Below are 17,420 nucleotides of genomic sequence, written 5' to 3'. Positions count from 1 at the left end.
TTTATCCATAGAACATAAATATTGGTGATAAATGCTTAAGAGGAGGACCTGAATGACTTTTCAGGTGATAAAAGTGCAGGTGAGAGGGTTTCTGTTTTAAGTCCAGTAAGTACACTGCACATACAAACATAGCACCACTGGTAATTTTGAATTTTGCAAAGCAGAACCACTAATATACAAGATTTAAACACACAAGCCTTAAACACATTTTAAGAATAGCGTCAGTGACAATAGTTTCCTCCTATTTAAGTATGAAAAGATGCTTCTTCGTCACATTAGGAAAAAATAATTCCTTTGTGCTTGTTTCAGGGTTGGCACCTAACAGGTTACTGTTTGCTCAGATTTTTCCTTTTCTTTCTTTTTCCTTGGATGCATAATTAAGAGAATGGCAGTTTTTCCTAATCTCTTGGATAGGTGAAGATGAAAGCATCTCTTCATAAACTATGCAAGAGCATTTGTTCTATCTGAAGTCAGCCCCTGCTTCCTGTAATTTGTTTAACAGCAAGTCTAAATTCCATTTCATGTAAAACAATATGGAAACTTTTTTTGCTCAGTATTTCAATGGATGTGGTACTGATTCCAGAAAGCTTGCAAGATCTGGTGAAGACACAGCCTGCTTCTAAGCCGTACCAGGAAAAGTTATTCTGTATCAAAAACAGGCATCACTCATCCATTATCGTTTTTGCTGTATTTCTCTATTTTAATCATGTGACAAGAAATAGCCTACTCTGCTACTGAAGTAAGGCAAAATGCCTCTGAGAAGGTGCATTTGACAAGCTGGGTATGAACAATAGCCAGGTGGAGCAAAGCTGTATGAATTCTGGGAAGTACATTCATGAATCAACAGCCCAATCCTAAACTATTTTTAGAGGAAGCAGGTATGCCTTCCTGATGCCTCGCACAGCTCAGACTTAACAGAACAAAAACACAAACAAAACAAAACCAACCAAACAGAAAAACATAACCAAGCAAACAGCCTCAACATTCTAATTGTTAGAAAAAGCAACTACTTTAAAACATTAGCTACTTTTGCCATTTGTTTAATAAAAAAACTAAGCAACTGTTGTAAGACAGCTCCTGCTGGTCAGTAACCTTAATGTTACTTTTTCACCCCACTCTCACGCCTTTTATTTTCCCAAAAGGTCACATTAAACAAAGGATAATTCAGACAAGAGTCTTAGTCAAAATAAATCTGTGTTTTTGTTTGTTTTTAAGAGAGTAAGAGGATAATGAGTACAGAAGAAAAACATTAGCCAACTGCAACAGAGTTAACAAACAGGTGATTGGTAATTAGTGTTTAATGCCACCTATAGTGAAATGTTTCCCACTGGGAAAAACATGGGAGGCAAGTCCATTTTGCTCCTTCAAAGTCACAGGCTGGAGCAGAACATACAACAGCACCTAACACCACAGTCACTGTACATATATTCAAGTTTTTACACGTCTGCAAAGCAGAAGTAGTAGCAGCCATTTGGATGTTCTTTCTTAATGGTTCTCAGGGGGGGCCTAGGAAACTCCGAAGGACCTGGTTCTTGTGACATGGAACTGGAACTGCAGCTGCTGCTTCTGCTGCTGCTTCCTGCCACTTGCGCTCTGCCTCTGTCCTCAGTGGGGGAGACCTGGGGAGAACCCGGGCTCAGGTACCCAGCTGCGGTCTGAGTAGAGGTGGTGGCATATGTTGTCGGGCCAGTGTTGTTTTTCACATACACATTTTTGATAGCAACAAGTGTCTGCGCCATGATGCTGAGGCTGTTGCTCAGATCTTGCATGCCTTGCTGCAGCAGCCGAAGATTGTGGTTGACACTGTCAAAGCCAGACTGGATCACCTGCATCTGGGTCTGCTGAATCTGCACTAGGTCCGCTTCAGTTATTTCATTTTGGTCTGCCTGGGGCCTGCCTTTTGTTTTGGCTTTTACTTTCCCAGAGGAACCACCACCCGATGTCCCCAGAAAAGGTAGTTGTTCTTGGCTAGGCGGAACCACTGCCATGTCCTCAGAGCTTTCTTCTGGCTCTACCACTTTCACTACTATTTCTTCTTTTAGGTTCATCTTCTCAAGACCAGGTTGATGAGATGGGCCAGGATCATCGTTAAATCCTAGAGGAGCTGGGGGGAGAGGAAAAGCAGAGGAGAGTCAGTGAGGAACCTCATGGTGAGATATGTTCTTATCCACTAAGCACAAACATTAGCCCTTGAACCGAGACTCCACAGCAGTGACTTGCACTGCATTACCTTTGACGTCTCTAGAATACACACTACCTCTATAGGTGGGGGAGAAAAGCGTAAAGATGCATTCCCCTGTTAACTGTATCTTTGTATCCTACAGTTCCCCTCACTGTCCCCACCACGGGGGGCCAAGTTCAAGGTTCCAAAAGACAAATTTCCACTGCAAGCTCACTTCATGCTCTATTGTGTGCCTGGTAACCCGTAACAGCGTGGACTAGGCACTGCTTGCAAGAAATCCCTCAGTTTGAAGGTGATTGTTTCAGTGCACTAAGGCCATGTCTCTTGTAGACATAAGAACTTATGTATTTGCAGGGCTTTGGACAGCCTAGCACTGTGGGCTGGCGTTTTATCTTTGCGTTTGCAAGGACAGAGCCTACAAGCGTGGACGCAAGCATCTGGGTCTAGCACCTCACGGCCACGGGGTCTACTCTCATGTGCTGCTTTGATGCGACTTGGACGGTGCGCAGCGTGCAGTCCGCCAGCCCCACGCACACACCGTGCGCTTTCAAGGGGCAAAGGCAGCGCCCCGCGGGGGCCCCGCACTCACCAATCTCCCCCACGGCAGCGCCGGGCAGCTCCAGCGTGTCGATGCCGCCCACGATGGGCACGGCCTCGGCGGGCAGCAGGGAGCCGTAGGCGCGGTGGTGGTGGTGGAGGCGGTGGAGGTGGTGGTGGTGGTGGTGGCGGCCGGGCGGCGCGGCGGCGGCGGGCGGCATCTCCTCGGGGGCCAGCAGGAGGCCGAGGCCGAGCGCGGCGGCGGGGCCCGGCGGCCCGCAGCCCTGCGACAGGCGGCACAGCTTGCTGCGGTCGCGGCGCTTCAGGTCCCGCCAGCGCTTCTTCAGGTCCTCCACGTCGCGGGGGCAGGCGGCCACCGGGTTCACCTTGTGCCGGATCAACTCCCAGACCTTCCGCTTCTGGCCCGGCGACGCGCGGCCCGGCCCGGCGGCGAACAGCAGCTGCTCGTGCTTCAGCACCTGCTCGATCAGCACCTCCGTCTCCGCCTCGTTGAAATTGGCCTTGCGCCGCTTCGGCGAGTCCTCGGCCATCATCACCGACCGCCGCCGCCGCCGCCGCCGCCGCCGCCGCCCAGGGGGGCCGGGGCGGCCCGCAGGGGGCCCCCGCCCGGCGCCGGCGGGCGGGCGCGGAGCCGCGGGGGGCGCCGCTGCCCCTTCCCCCGCCCCGGCCCGCGGCCGTCGCCGCCGCCGCTAGGCCGGGCCCCGCGCCCTGCCGGGGAAGGGAGCACCGCGCATGAGAGGAAAGGACGCGGGCGGCCGGCGCAGGCGCCCCGTGCCCCGCGTGCTGACATGGGGAGGGGGCCCGGCCCCGGGCCCGGCCCGCTCCGCCCCCGCCCGCGGTCCCCGCCGCCGGCCCGCCCCTGCTGTTGCTCCTGCCCGCTACCGCCCGGCACGGCACGGCCCGGCCCGGCCCCGCCGCGCCTTGTGCGCCTGCTCGGCGGCGGCAGCGGCCGGGAATGGCGGCGGTTTTGGAGCTGCTGCTGCGCGAGGAGGTGGCGGTCGGCGCCGTGCTGCGCTGGCTCCGCCAGGGGCCCGGGCACCGCCCCGCTGAGGTAACCGGGGCCGGGGCCGGGGCGGAAAGTTTGCCCGCGGCGGACCGAGGAGACCGTTAGGAGCCGCCGGGCCCGGGGCCTGCAGCTCCGGCCGAGGGCTCGGTGTGGGGCCCGGAGCGAGCTCCTGGCTCGGTGCTCGGCCCGGCAGGGCCCGGAGAAGGGTCCGGTAGGGCGGCGGGTGGGCTCCTGCTGGGCCCCGGCACACCGAGCTGTGCCGCGGACATGTGGGGGTTCGCGTGGTTCGTACCCACAGACGGGCTCTGGGCGCTGGTGTTTCGGTGATAACGTAGGGAAAGAGGACCTGTAGTTGAAGCACTTGACCAGAGCCCCTCGGAACGCACTGAGGTAAAATCAGAACCCGCTGCTGTCACCCCAAACTTGTGTGGGAAGAAGCACCGTGGGTCGTCCTGCGCTCCTTAAAGGGTGACTTGCAGAAGTGGCCCTGGTGGCTCGGGTAGCAGAGCACAGGGCTGTGGGGGCTCTGCTGACTGACTGAAAAGTTTGGCCGTGGTGGGGAATTGCTGCCTGCCTGTCATGGCTGGGAGCAGCCCGGCTGCTCAGGCTGAGGGAGCAAGCGGCAGGCTTGCAGCTGGCAGCTGTTGACAGGTTGCCCTTGTCCCGCAGTGGAGGATCCGCACCTCTGTTAGTTTGCACAGAGAAAGATGAGTGGAAGCAGGTTGTGCTCAGAACAGGTTGAGAAACTGTCTGACCTTGTGCACAGACTGTAACCTTACCTGTCAGCCTCTACACTAAGCCCAGGTGGGCACCTGAGGAAATGACAGAACATGTCTTGCTCTAGCTTTCGTGGCAGTTTCTCTCTGGAGCTGGTGAGAAGCTGGGTCTTCGGCCACCTGATGGGGTTTGTATTCTGACCTGTTTTTCACAGAGCATGAGAGTGTTCCACTGACTGGGGCTGCCTGTCTGTTACTGGGTTGTGCCAGTCTCGTACTTCTCTAGGAAGCTGCACAGGTTCCATGCTTTCAAATCAGAACTTCACTGTTGGTGTCGAGGATGGCAGGAGACAAATCACGGCCCTGCTTTCACTGCCTCCTTTCATAGAAACAGTTCCTTCCAAAATAGTGTTTGTTCTCTTTTTGTATAGTGGAGATGTGAATGTGCCTGCAATTATTTTAATATTAGTAAGGAGTAAGTTGCTGTCTCCGAGAGCTTCTTCTGCTATTATTGCAAATGTTGCTGAATGAATGCCATTGAGAGGAAACAGAAAAGTATTAAGAATAAAATAAATATTACCCAGCATACAAAGCTTTGAACTGTGCATGTCACATGAGGTCTTTTTGACTAGTTTTACTCTGGTAAGATCACCATCTGTTTTGATTTTACATTTGTTGATTCTGTGGTGATTTTTTTGGTTTTGTTTAGGTTTCTTAAGTATGAACTTCATGTACCTTGAGGTTGCGTGGTCTCTGTTACAGCTCTGTGGGATCTCAAACAAGGAAATTATTTAACTGAAATGGAAGAGCAGTTTCGGTCTTGTATTTGGCACTGAAAGTGCTTAAATGTTTGTTGTTACAGCACCCCTCTGTGGGAGCAGGGGGTATTTGTAGATGAGTAGGTAACGGATAAGTTGCAGATTTTATTTTTTTATGTTAGAATTATCTGTCTTACTTTGAAACATTGGACTTAAAGGTGCCAGTTGCTCCACGTTCTTGCTGGCTGTAGCTTCGGTGTTACGGGTGTCTCCAGGAGACAGTTCCGCTGATTCCCAGTTGGAGACCAAAGTGAATGACACCATCTGAAAACTCCTGTAAAAATGGCTTGTGTGGAGGTGGGTTACAGATCTATGACTGGTGCTATGGTCACTTGAATTTTAGTGGCCTGCTTTGACAAATCATGTTGGTTTTTATGGTGTATCGCAATCCCACAGTAACTACTAGATGATTGAAAAGAAGGAATCAGGTAGCATCTTTATGTTAATGCTTTGTCCTCTTTCCTCACAGGAGAACCACATCCATGACAAGCTGGTGTCTCTCAGTTTGCTTCAGAAAGACTTTGTGCCTTTTCTGCTGAACTTTTTAAGGGAGCAGACCAGCCAGATCCTGACTAATGGACCCTCTACTCCAGCTAAAACTCCCAATTCCAAGGCCCACGGGAGCCAAAGGACAGGATCAGAAAGGAGAGCAGGCCATGCGACTAGCAGCCGAGTGCAGCTGTTTTCCCAAAGGACTTCGGTGACCTCTTGCACCACAGATACCAGCTTTTCCCCCGCTGCTGCATCCAGTGGCTCTTCTTCCTTTTCAGGGTCAAACCTGTCAAGCCCTTGCAGCGACTTCCCTAGCGTGGCCTCCAGTAGCAGCCCGAGCTTTGGGTACAGCCCTGTGCTTAACCACAGCGAGAGGCGCTCATCTCAGAAGGCCAGCCTGGGGAGCTTCCTGACAGCTACGCCCGAAGCCCTGCCAGCGAGGCGAGGCAGAAGGAAAGGCGGCAGCGCAGTCAGCGCTTCTGGCCGGCAGGTGCCTCGGGATCTGGGGCGTTCCCTTGCTGAAGAGGAAGATGGAAAGAATGACAGTCCCTCGTGGAGTGGAGGGAGAAGAAAGCGGAGTGAAGTGCCTCTTGTTTCTGCTAGATCCCCACCCAGCCAGCTAAATCTTAACAACCTGGAGGAGTTTCCACCTATGGGTGCAGCCTCTGGCTGGACAAAGTAAGAGCGAGTCTACCTCACTGCCTCATTCGGGTTGTGCTGCAGGTTACTGTTCCTTGACTAACTCATCCTGTTGTGCATGTCCAAATACAAAAGATGCTGTAATAAACAGTATCTGGGGGCTGGCTTCTTGTTCTCCTTGGCCAGGAGAGTCTTGTAGCAGTTGCCATGTAGGGGAATATGGTCAGCTTTCCTCTCTGAACTCAACCTGGTTGCTTCTTCAGCCTTATGATGTGCCTGCAGCTTGCCATTTCACAGGCCAGCTGATATGAGAGTGACCACATCTTTCTCCTTGTGTGTTCTAACAAGTCAGCATTATCTTTGCTCTTCACATTTCTTTTTTAACACAATAGCAATTGCTAATGAAGAGCAGTCCTAGAAGGTTCTTCAGCTTTATTGATGCTGGGGAGAAAAGCTTTTTGATTGATGTTCTGTGAATTCTGGTAATGAATGTTAGTGTGCGGCTTCATTTGTGTAATGCAGTTATGGACAAAATAGCTGGCCAATGCCCATGTTCTCTTTGGTCTTCAGCAAGCCCTGGCCTCCCTGGTGACTTTGCCTTTTCTTTTGGGTAGCTGTTTGTCTGGTGGTTGCCTCAATACTTTGAGATTTTACTCTTTAAAATCTTCATTACCAAATGTAATAGTTTCATATCAGCCTGTTTGCTCTGTAAACTAAGCAGTGGCCTCTGAAAGTGGGACTTTCTAGTTGGACAAGTAAAATTTCAGCTAAAAATCAGTAAGTCCATGGGTCTGTATGGGGGCTGTGTTTGTGGAGAACATCCTCAGGCTGGCTGTTTAGGGTGCAGCTGCCTGTATAATGCTCTAGATAATGCTTTGGCCAAGGGAGATAAGGTGTATTCCGAGAGTGGACAGTAAGTCTGTTTTCCTCGGTTGCACTACACCCAGCTGGGGAAAAAGGTCATGCAGTGTGTAGAAGCCAGCACTAGAGCAATTTTGAGAACCCTATAGCAATTAATGTGTAGCAACCAGCATTTCCTTGAGAAATGTAATGCTTTATGTTCCGTGTCTAATTTCCTCTTTCTCTTACTGTATTACAGAGCCTCTTCCTGAAGGACCAGTCTAGGTAGCTTGTACAGGAGGAATGGGTTTACCTAAACTTAAAGGGTAGCTCAGGAGCCTGGACAGGAGCCTGCACTGCTACTGATAGACAGCAGCAGCTTGTTTGTTTTTTCTTTATGGTTTTGTTAGAAACTGCTGGTGAATTTATTTTTTTGCTAAAATAATGCATACCCTGTCCTCTCAAACTAGAAATGTTTGGAGGAGTGGTGTGGCACTCTGTGTTACCTGCCCTGTGCCAGCAGCGGGCTGTTTTTCACCATCTGTAGCTCTGGGGCTGCTGGCAGTGACTAGAACCAAGTCAGCAACTATAGGTGAAGTTTAGAAATTCACTATCCTGACTTGATATCCGGTTTATTTCAGCATTAGGTTCTTCTGGAAGAGTTTAATGCCTATCAGTCTTGCGACCTAGTTTCTTCTGTTGTTTTGGTGATTTCAACGAAATCCCTTCTCAACTTTTTCAGCAAAAGTAAGCCGTCAAGGAGAATCAACCCCACTCCTGTAAGTGCCGAGCGCCCCCTTTCAAAGCCAAAGACGTGCTTCACTTCTACACCTGTCAGCCAGTCTCCAGCTGCTCGGTTTTCATCTGGGTCAAACCTTGAGGCCTTTAGTACTGTTCAGGAAGGAAACCTTACTTCTGTGATAAGCAGCAGCCTTCAAGAGGAGAGGGAGATGCTGAAGAAAGAACGGTACGGTCTGAGCATGATGGTGATGGGCTTGTATTGATTCTTAATTCTCTTGTCTTAAGATGGTACCAATGTGAGAGTGGAAATGAAGAATATCCAAAGAATATCTAAACCAGATATTGGTAACCTCAAACTATACTTTGCCTAAACATAACTGTGACTCTGGTATTAGACTACATATTAATGCAGTTAGCTCATGCTTGTTGTTTTGAAGGTGTGCTGACTCTGGAACAATGACCCTTATTTTATCTTCAGGAGTCTTTACAGCTTTCTTATGACTGCCTCTTCATGGGTTTGCACGTGTCATTATCTCCTGTGCAGCTTTCCTTAAGTTGCACAAGTGAACCAAGTGGGTTCAAGCTACAGTAACTGGGCTGTGTTTGAAGACTGCAACTGTGGTGACAGGCACAGTTTAGTTTGAAGAAAATGAGTTAATGATGCATACGTGAGGAAAGTGTTAATGATTTTGCAAGTTAGTTAGACAAACACTAGCTTGCAGTCAGAGAATATGGGACATGGGTAGCATGACGTTGTTTTTGAAGTTGCTACTGCAGCTATCTGTTTAAAATAGTGTGTGCTGGGAGGTGAGGTGAATTCTAGCTTCAGGTTTTGTGCCTGATGTTCAATTACTGCGTGACTTTTGTTCTATGTAAAATAATCACCCTTAGACTGTGAGGATTCATGTATTGGGGGGAAAAACAAACAAACAAAAACAAAGCGCAGTGGTATAGAAACTATTTTTTGTACTTGCTGACACAACTGTTAATATTCTTTGTAGCTTTTGTTCTTGGGGAAAGTATTGGGTACACATGGATGGAATTCTTTCCCCAGTAAGCGTTGCAGTTCACTCTAGCAGGACCAGAATTGGCTGAAACTGACCCACCAGATTCTCATGAATTACCATTTGTATGGGGCTTGTAACAGAACTACTCAAGTTCAAACCTGCCTCTGTGCACTTCAGTGAAGCACGTATTCCAGTCTGAATTCTACCTGAAAGGTTCCAGTAATCTGTACAAACTAAAGCAGGTGAAATAGCAGTATGTGAGCTGGGTTTGGCCTGTGAGGTGATCTCTGACCCATCGTGCTTCCACTGAAATGGTGAGTGCTTGGAGCTGGGAGCTGCTGTTGTGTCCTCCGTAGCAGTGGGGAAGTGAGATACAAAACTGACACAGCTTCCAGCCAACTGGGTCACACTGAGCAATGGCAAAGGATGAAATTCATGGTGAGGTAGATGATGACACTGAAGCAGAAGTGAAACAGTGTAACTGCATTGTTGGAGTCTTAGTGTGGTGGGTTTAAGAAGTGCTTAATATGAAATAATTTTCTTCAATCTGTCAATCGGGTGCTTATGTTCATTGCAAGACATACGTTACTAAATAACCTTTCTGCTTCCATTTTGGGACTGACTTGTTCTTTATTGCAGCAGTTCACAGGCCAGCAGAAAAGTTCTTTGCTACAGCAAAAAATGTTTCTGTCTTCCTGACAGCCTTTAAAGTGACTCTTAAATTTTACTTTTAAGACAATTTGGGTGTAAGTGGGTGTGATGTTGCCAGCGTGGATGTTCCATAGGGATCTTTAATGGTCATTTGCTATTGCTATTAATGGCTTTTTTTCCTGCTTCTCATGTGTCTTACATATGCCACTCTGCTCCTGCATTTTGGATGACCTCTGAGGCATTTTTTTTTAACAATGCCTATATTTAACTGAGTAATTGTTCCTGATTTAGAATCCCACAATTGAAGTGGTTTGTTCCTTCTGTTGTTTAACTTGTCAGTATGGGATTTCACGAGTTGTTGCATTGCCTTTCCACGTAGTGGTATTAGATCTTCTCAGAGCATCATTAATTTGTAAATATAGCTGAAAGTATGGATGTGAACCTCATTTTCATAGATTTTACAGTGTCTAGCTGTCAGAAATTGTACATGTAATATTTTTCTTTTTTTAGGATAGGTTCAATGTCCTTAGCAAATACCAGTTGAGGTGAGAAGAAGCAATAGCAAAGGTTAGTTAGGTAATTTTGCCAAAGTGACATAGTGTGTCAGCAGAGTAGGAATTTGTGGTTCTTTGATTGTTAGCCCTAGGATCCTGTCTCATTAAGAAAAATGTGTGTTAAATTACTGTCATGCTACAAGCAGCCTTAGGCAGTATAAATGATGAGTTCAGTTATTGCAGGATTTCTTTCATGCTCTACTGCCAGGGAAAGGCCTCTTCTGATCACAGGGCTGCTGTGTATCATCTTCAGTCACGTGGCATGTTGCTGCTCTTGAATTTCAGATGCAAGTTGCTGCACCAGGCGTCTTCTCCTGCAGGGATATCTCTTGATCCTGGTACTCCTACTAAGCCTAGTTACACTCGCAGTGCAAGCCTTCCTGCTGAAAGCCATCTGGTGACCTGTGCGGATCCTGCTAAGGTTTCTTGCAAGAAGCAGTTGGAGTGTCTGGCACGGCTCTACTCATCATGCATAGCAGGTGAGGACTAAGATGTGAGACTGACCTTTCTGTGCACTTTGAACTTGCATGTGTGTTGCAAAGGGGAGATAGATGAGAAGTGAAAGTTGTGGGATAGTTACAGTGTACAAATAACATCTGGAAAAATAAACTAAATCGACACAGTTATTAAAACAGATGGATTCTAGGTAAAAGTTTAGGGAAGGAGATGAACCTAATGTAGTGCTCTGACCTGCAGGAGGCTAAAGTTGTATGATCCTATGTGATGAGGTAAATTTGAACAACCAGACCATTCCCTAACATGTCCTTCCTGTAATTCCCATGTTGATATATACTCTGGTTGTGTGTGGGGAGGGAGTTATTTACTGACTATGCCATAGAACAGTTTTCTATCTTTTTACCTTTATTTATTAAAACAGGTTAATACTGAATATTCATCTTTACTATCTAATTTCTTCTCTTCCAGAAAACCTGGTACCAAATATTTTTCTGGAGCTTTTTTTTGTTCTGCAGCTGTTAACATCTAAAGGCACTTCTACTGCAGAAGAAGAAGAGGAGACTGACCTTGAAGTTAATGAAAGAAGTAAAGGTAAGCAATAGAACTGAGTGGAAAGAATGTCCTTCATGGAATGATAATGTGGTATAGATAAGTTGACCTTAGCTTGGACAATTAGTCATAAATCCCATAAATAACACTGTGGGACTCATCTGAGATGCTGACAAAAAACATTCATGCATGGGCAGTGCTTCTGCAGCATGATAGAGCAGAGTTACTAGATAATGTTTGAATCTACTTTCCCGCTGTTGTGTGTGAATACCCATAGCTACTTGCTAAAAGAAACTTTCAGAGAGAAGGGTGGATATGCTAGAGTCTCTCTTCCATTCGTCCTTGCAACTCAAAAGTGCTGCTGACTTGAGAAGGCTGAGCAGGAATCTTTTCTTTCCCATACAGCATTAAACAATTTAGCTGCCGTTAGTATAGGAAAGATGGGGATTTGTCTATTGAGGTGCCAGGAAATATGAACTTCTGGAAACTGGATACTGGTCTGGAAGACTGTTTAGCTCTCTGGATATGGAGTTAGAATCATAGAATCATAGAATCATTAAGATTGAAAAAGACCTTCAAGATCATCTGGTCCAACCATCACCCTATTACCAATGTCACCCACTAAACCATGTCCCTAAGCGCCAGGTCCAACACATTCCTCAGGAGCTAATTGTTGATCATTTAGTTTATAAATGGCGACAGGTGCTGTTGTCTCACACTTATTTCTTCTCATTAGATGCATCGGGGAGACAGCATTTCCGAAGTGTGCACAATTGTGTTTACTTTGCTGTTCAAGTCTTGGATTATCAATATGAGTGAGTTGAGAGTTTTTTTCTCTGCTCATGTCTGCAGATGTGTGTGAGATGAAGCAAGTGTGCTTGGATTTTAGAGCTTTACTACTTCCAGGCATGGAGTTACTAATTTTCCCTAAAAATACACAACTCAGCCTGAATTTGGATGTGTCTTTGAATTTCCCTTATGCTGGTCTGTCTGCTGAACTTCAGTGTGATTGTGCAAGAATGGGAAAGTCATGAGATGAAAGCAATGAAAAAGTGTCCCTACAGATGCCAATGGGATTTGATCCTGGGTGCCTGGGGCTTAGAACTCTTTACCTGGTAGCTTCGTAAAAGATAATCAGACATAAAGAAATTATTATGCTTATGGTGTTGTTTATGTCTGTATGTCTGTGGGTTTTATGGATGTTGTCTTGGCAGAATTATTTCCCATTTAGAAAAGGGGACACTGAAGTTCTTGGCTGAAAATGAACGGATTGCATCTTTTTCTCCTACCTTGCATGAGAGGCTCAGGCAGGCTTATGAAAGCAGCACAGCCAAGGTGAGTATTGGCAGACCTCAACTGATGCTATCTCATACCTTCGTGGTAGTGTTCTTTTATTTATGTTGGCCTTAATGCTTATGCTCGTTCCTGCTACTGTGAGTATCTTGTCATGTCTTCTTTGGGAAGTGTCTGAAAGTGTACTTTTTTTTTTGGCTATGGGTGAGTGAATTGCAAGTTGTAGTGACTGCTAGCTGTGAATCGCTGCTGGCCGGCCATACATTGTTCTCCAGGTGCTGACTCAGCCAATGACTTTGACAGGGTCAAGTTTTGCTTTTGAGATTCATGTCTAGTAAACATGGATCCCAGAACAATGGCCAACTAGATGCAATGTCAGAATGTAGTTTGGGAGAGGTGGACTTTTTTCATAGCTACAGACTCCTTTTCAGAAAACAAAGTTTCAGAGGAAACAGTGTGGCCTGGGAAAACTGGTTTCCTGATATAATCACCTGAGTTAGGGAACTGAAAGCGGATGCTTGGAATACCCGCCTTAGTTTATTTTGTATTTAGTTTCATCCGTCTTTTAAAAATGGGAATTGTTCTTGGCAAAGAAAATACAGTGTACTTTCTGAGAGTAGGGCCCATCACTAGCTGCGCAGTTCAGTTAAAGCTGTAGGTAAAGGTCTTCTGTTACCTGAAGGCATGTACTTTTTGAATAGGAGAAAGAATACAGAAATTGCCAGCTACTGTTCTGCATTCTCATAAGCTCTATATCGACGACACACTTTGGCTGTTTGCAAATCATTGTTTCCACATGGAAACGCTAGCTGCAGTCTAGTCTGCTGAGATTTCTTAGAGAGACGAGGTGTTTCCATTCATAATGAGTGATTCTGCCTCTGCAGTATAATACCGGTTTTGTAGCCATTCGTGTTTACTAGCACTTAGCAAATGGAAGCAGTTAGGAAATGGCTACAGCCTGAACAGCTCAACTAGTGATACCTGTTTTCCTCATCACCTCTCTTCAGTGCTTTCTCTAGGTGTCAAGTTGTTGGATAAATCAGAGACTTATGCTTTTATATTTTCAACAGGTCTCTCTTCTGCTGCCATGCTCTGTACAATCTGTTTCTTTCCAGCCAGAAACTGACAATCGCTCTAACTTTCCCAGTGACAGAGCATTTCACATATTTAAGAAACAAAGGTAAGTTTCTTTTGCTGTTGCCATATGGCTCTCAGGGTATAATCTTTCCATGATTGTAACAAAGGATATTAGGAATGTCTTGTGTATGCTATATACTCTAGAAAAAAAATTGAGATTTTTACTCTTAATAAAAAAAAAAGTGTTCATATTGACAGCAGGGGCTAAATGTTTAATGTCTTTAGAGAAGAACAGCCTAATTCTTCATGATTTATTGGCTTCTGGTAAATGCCAGTACAGTGCGTCACCCTTCTGGATTGCTCCTGCATATAGATCTGGTATGCTTTGTATTCTTCCTGACACCTCCCTCTGTGCTTGCAGCAACAGGGCGAGGGGAGAATGGCAAGTTGTCTTGGTCCTTGTTTTCTCCTCATAGGTATTATTTCGTGTGGCTTATTCTTTCCCGCTTCTCAGTCTTCAGTATGTCTGGTAATGGGTGTTTTGGTCATTCCATCTGAGCTTGGGCATAACAAGCTTAAACACTTGCTGTCAAAGACATGGAAAATGGAAACTTGCTGAAGTACTGCTAACACTAATGAGTTTTGCAAAGGTATCTGAATGTGTAGAAGCTTGAGTTACTTAATCTGAGGTACAGTTTCACTGGGAAACTTAAGAGCAATTGAATATTCAATTGTTTTTACTTCAAACTTGAAGAGGAATTCATACCCTTAAACATCTTGATTCACAGGGATATCTTTTACGAACTGCTGCGTGAATGGGAGGATAACCATGAAAAAACTGGCTGGGACTTTGAAAGAGTTCTGGGCAACAAGATAAGGTAGGAGTCTTGTGCAACTCCAGCTAGAACTGAAACTTCTGCTGCTTTAGTATAGGTGAATTACTGGTGCAGCGTACCAGAGTCAGCATCCTAATTTTTATGTTCTTTCTAATGGTCTTCTACGCTGACTTGTAGGGGGCTGTGCTTCTTGGGAGATACTGTCTGTGTAAAGTCACTTCTATATTTAACATTTTCAACTGTCATCGTAAAGAAACGAGGCAAAAGTGGCAGTAGCATAATTTGATTAGTCTTGGTCTAACTCTTACCCTGTTCCCAGTCACAGAAAGTGCCATTTTCACAACCTGTGCTGTGATCTGGACATTGCTATTGGATGCATTCCTCTGTGTGGTTTGTGTTTCCAGTGCCCCACTCCTTTGAAGCACAGGGAAATGTGTTACATGTTCAGAAGCTCTTATCTCTTTCAACTATTTTAGGAGCTTCTGGTGTTTTGGTTCTGAAAACGAGACAAGTTTGGCTCTTCATATGGAAGGCAGACTTTTACGCTTATTGTTTTATCAAAATAGAATATATATATAAAGAAATTTATGGTTTTGAAAGCAGTTGCCTTGTAGGTTTCTGTGTTAGTCTTAACCATGAGCCTACTCAAGTTACACATATGAAGGGGGCTTTTCACGTCTGGGGCAAAACAAGGCTGAGATTTAAACTGAGAATTTTTTTGTCCTCTTTGGGCGTCAGAAGTACTGCTATTGCTGTTTTCTTACTTGCATCCACGTGGGCTCTCAACACAGTGTTCTGCACAGGGGAGAATGGGAGATGAATGAGTTAATTGTCTTCCTAAATAACAGTGTTATTGCAGGAAAGGAAGAGAGTCTTTTTATCTCTAAAACTGTGCTCTGCAGGTGCTAAGGGAGAATCCAGGGGGAATTTTTGTTTCTATGATCAGCAGATCAGGCTCAGTGCTTGTGAAACTTGGTTATAAAGATGTTGCTTTTTGCAGTGGCCTTTGAAAAGCTCTGGACATTGCTTTCTTAAAAGCAGTTATTTTGTGCTTTTGGTGTAATTTGAGGCTAAACCACTTTTTAATACTTCAGAGATCTAGTCAGCATTTTGTGATGTTTTCCTTCACAGGGCCATGATGGCTCACCTGTCTGCAACCTGCAACCACAGCCATTTTGCCAGGCTCTTTCAGAAACAGCTCATCCAGGTAAGTTAGTTGGTTTTGGTTTTGTTTTCTTGAATATACGCATCAAAAGTGATTTGATGCTTCCTCAGCCTGAGAAAACAAACTGTCTTGCAAGTTTGAGGTTTTCCTATTGAAACTTTTTTTTGGGAGAGACAAGTCTTTAGGAAGAGAATTTCCTTTCTTTTCTGGAAATACAAATCAGTGATAAATTATAGACAACCCCCTTATCCCTATCATATATAAGGCACACTGAGCACATCGTGAGCTGTAAGAATTCATTCTTCATGGTTATTTACTGTGAGCTTCTAATTTTAGAACAGTTAATTTTTAGAAGTGTTAACAATATATTTCGACATGTATAAAATGCAGAGGTTCCCAGTTCCATTCCTTAGCAACATGAGTATACTACCTGCAAAGAGTCTCAGGTTGTTCTGTGTAACAGCCCAACAGACTCTTTTTGATATAGTATTGCTGTTGTAGTTTACAGGAGTTTTTCCGACCAGTTTCAAGCATCATGTGACTTCACTGTAGCTGAAGGAATGAAGAAAGAAAGGATGCTTCTGATTGAAGTATAAATTTTCACTGTATTCTCTCTATAAGTGGCTGGCTTATTGGTAGGTTTCTTTTGGATAGCAAAATAGACATGAAAAAAAACCTTAAATGTTAGCCCACATGCATTTCCAGGAAGATGCAAGCTGTTGGAATGTTGAAAATTCCTCTCGTGTCCAGTCTGAATTTGCATCAGTGTTGTGTCTGTAGTTCATGAAGACCGTACAAGTGATAGGCGTTCTCTCCACACATCCAGATGTTGGCTGCTAGATGTGCCTGAGTTAGTTGCATATCATCCATCTCTCAGAATCTCTAGGCTGTTTGTGGCCAAGGTGGGTAGCATGTTTTGTCATGAGGAGAAGAGACCTTTTTTATGTGGGCTGGCTGAAAAGGCCATGCTTGGATTCCTCCTAAAACAAAGTCTCATGAGGAAGGGAGAACGTGTGGGGTAATGAAATGACATGATGCTTTATTACAAATTGTTCATCTTCCTGCTCTTTCTGTCTCCTGAAGATGTGTAAAGGTCCTGTTGGTGGTGGCGCAAGCTGGGGAGACACCCCAGACCAGGATGTCCTTAACATGCTGGGTCCTGATAATCTGAGCCGTCTGAAGAGGTTGCAGGAAAGATTTGTAGTTCCCCAGAGCATCAGAGGACCTTGCCCACCCCCTTCATTCCCAGGGTGCCAGCAGTTCTTCAGGGACTTCATCCTCAGCGCAGGAAGGTTGGCTGCCCATGGTTACTGTTTCCTTGACAAAGCATGGGTGTGTGGGGGGCAAAACCAGCATGTCGCTCTTGTAGCGGGGGGTTAAGAGCCTGGGACATAGCAGTTACCCAGGCAGAGCTTATCAGGAATGATTTAAAACTGCATAATACCACACTTAGTGTCCTTGGCCAGTAAACATGTTAATAGGTTCTGTCCGGGGCATAGAGTGCTACATCAGGCTAGATGGTAATAACCTTCCTTCTATAAAGCACAGTATCTTGTCACAGGCCACCAGCATTTCCCAGTGCCAAGGAGTACAGTGCTTTATAACAAGGTCACTGGACTGTCCAAACATTCCTTGTGCAGTAGTGCATGAAGCCAAGGAGTTAGAGGATGAAGCCAGTTTCATGTTTTTTTTCTGAATGAGTTTTTCCACAGTCCACAGCATGGATGCATTGTGATAGAGGGGAGGTTTGGATCTAAGTTATCTGAGTTCAGTTACTTTACAGCTTCCTGTTTGGACAGATCCATATCTTTAATATTTTGCTGTGACTTGCTAAATAGCA

At 45.7% G+C, this 17,420-nt stretch overlaps 2 protein-coding genes across 3 annotated transcripts in view; one reads left to right on the top strand and one right to left on the bottom strand.

Annotated features, from left to right (window-relative positions):
• Positions 1-677: 677 nt before the first annotated feature.
• Positions 678-3,326, bottom strand: LOC121070345 (myb-related transcription factor, partner of profilin-like). 2 transcript variants are annotated; one of them, XM_040557364.1, is made up of 2 exons: positions 2,772-3,326; positions 678-2,104 (listed from the first exon to the last, which is right to left on the bottom strand). In XM_040557364.1, exons 1-2 carry the CDS (start codon positions 3,271-3,273, stop codon positions 1,437-1,439), a joined length of 1,170 nt encoding a protein of 389 aa, XP_040413298.1. In that variant the 5' UTR covers positions 3,274-3,326; the 3' UTR covers positions 678-1,436. The 2 variants fall into 2 exon arrangements, with proteins under 2 accessions (XP_040413298.1, XP_040413299.1); XM_040557365.1 differs by having other exon boundaries at positions 678-2,095; positions 2,772-3,322.
• Positions 3,327-3,511: 185 nt separating this feature from the next.
• CDAN1 (codanin 1) overlaps positions 3,512-17,420 on the top strand; it is a 29,043-nt gene continuing 15,134 nt past the window's right edge. The window contains exons 1-11 of the mRNA XM_040557361.1: positions 3,512-3,791; positions 5,750-6,450; positions 7,994-8,218; positions 10,490-10,683; positions 11,129-11,251; positions 11,946-12,024; positions 12,424-12,544; positions 13,573-13,682; positions 14,368-14,457; positions 15,547-15,622; positions 16,664-16,872. Of these exons, the coding sequence (XP_040413295.1) occupies positions 3,696-3,791; positions 5,750-6,450; positions 7,994-8,218; positions 10,490-10,683; positions 11,129-11,251; positions 11,946-12,024; positions 12,424-12,544; positions 13,573-13,682; positions 14,368-14,457; positions 15,547-15,622; positions 16,664-16,872 (2,024 nt within the window). The 5' untranslated portion in view covers positions 3,512-3,695. The remainder of the gene's footprint in view (positions 3,792-5,749; positions 6,451-7,993; positions 8,219-10,489; positions 10,684-11,128; positions 11,252-11,945; positions 12,025-12,423; positions 12,545-13,572; positions 13,683-14,367; positions 14,458-15,546; positions 15,623-16,663; positions 16,873-17,420) is intronic.

The sequence above is a fragment of the Cygnus olor genome, chromosome 5, assembly GCF_009769625.2.
Source record: "Cygnus olor isolate bCygOlo1 chromosome 5, bCygOlo1.pri.v2, whole genome shotgun sequence".
NCBI classification, from domain to species: Eukaryota; Metazoa; Chordata; class Aves; order Anseriformes; family Anatidae; genus Cygnus; species Cygnus olor.
The sequence above is the reverse complement of the archived record's forward strand: the minus strand, read 5'-3'. Positions and strand labels throughout refer to the sequence as shown.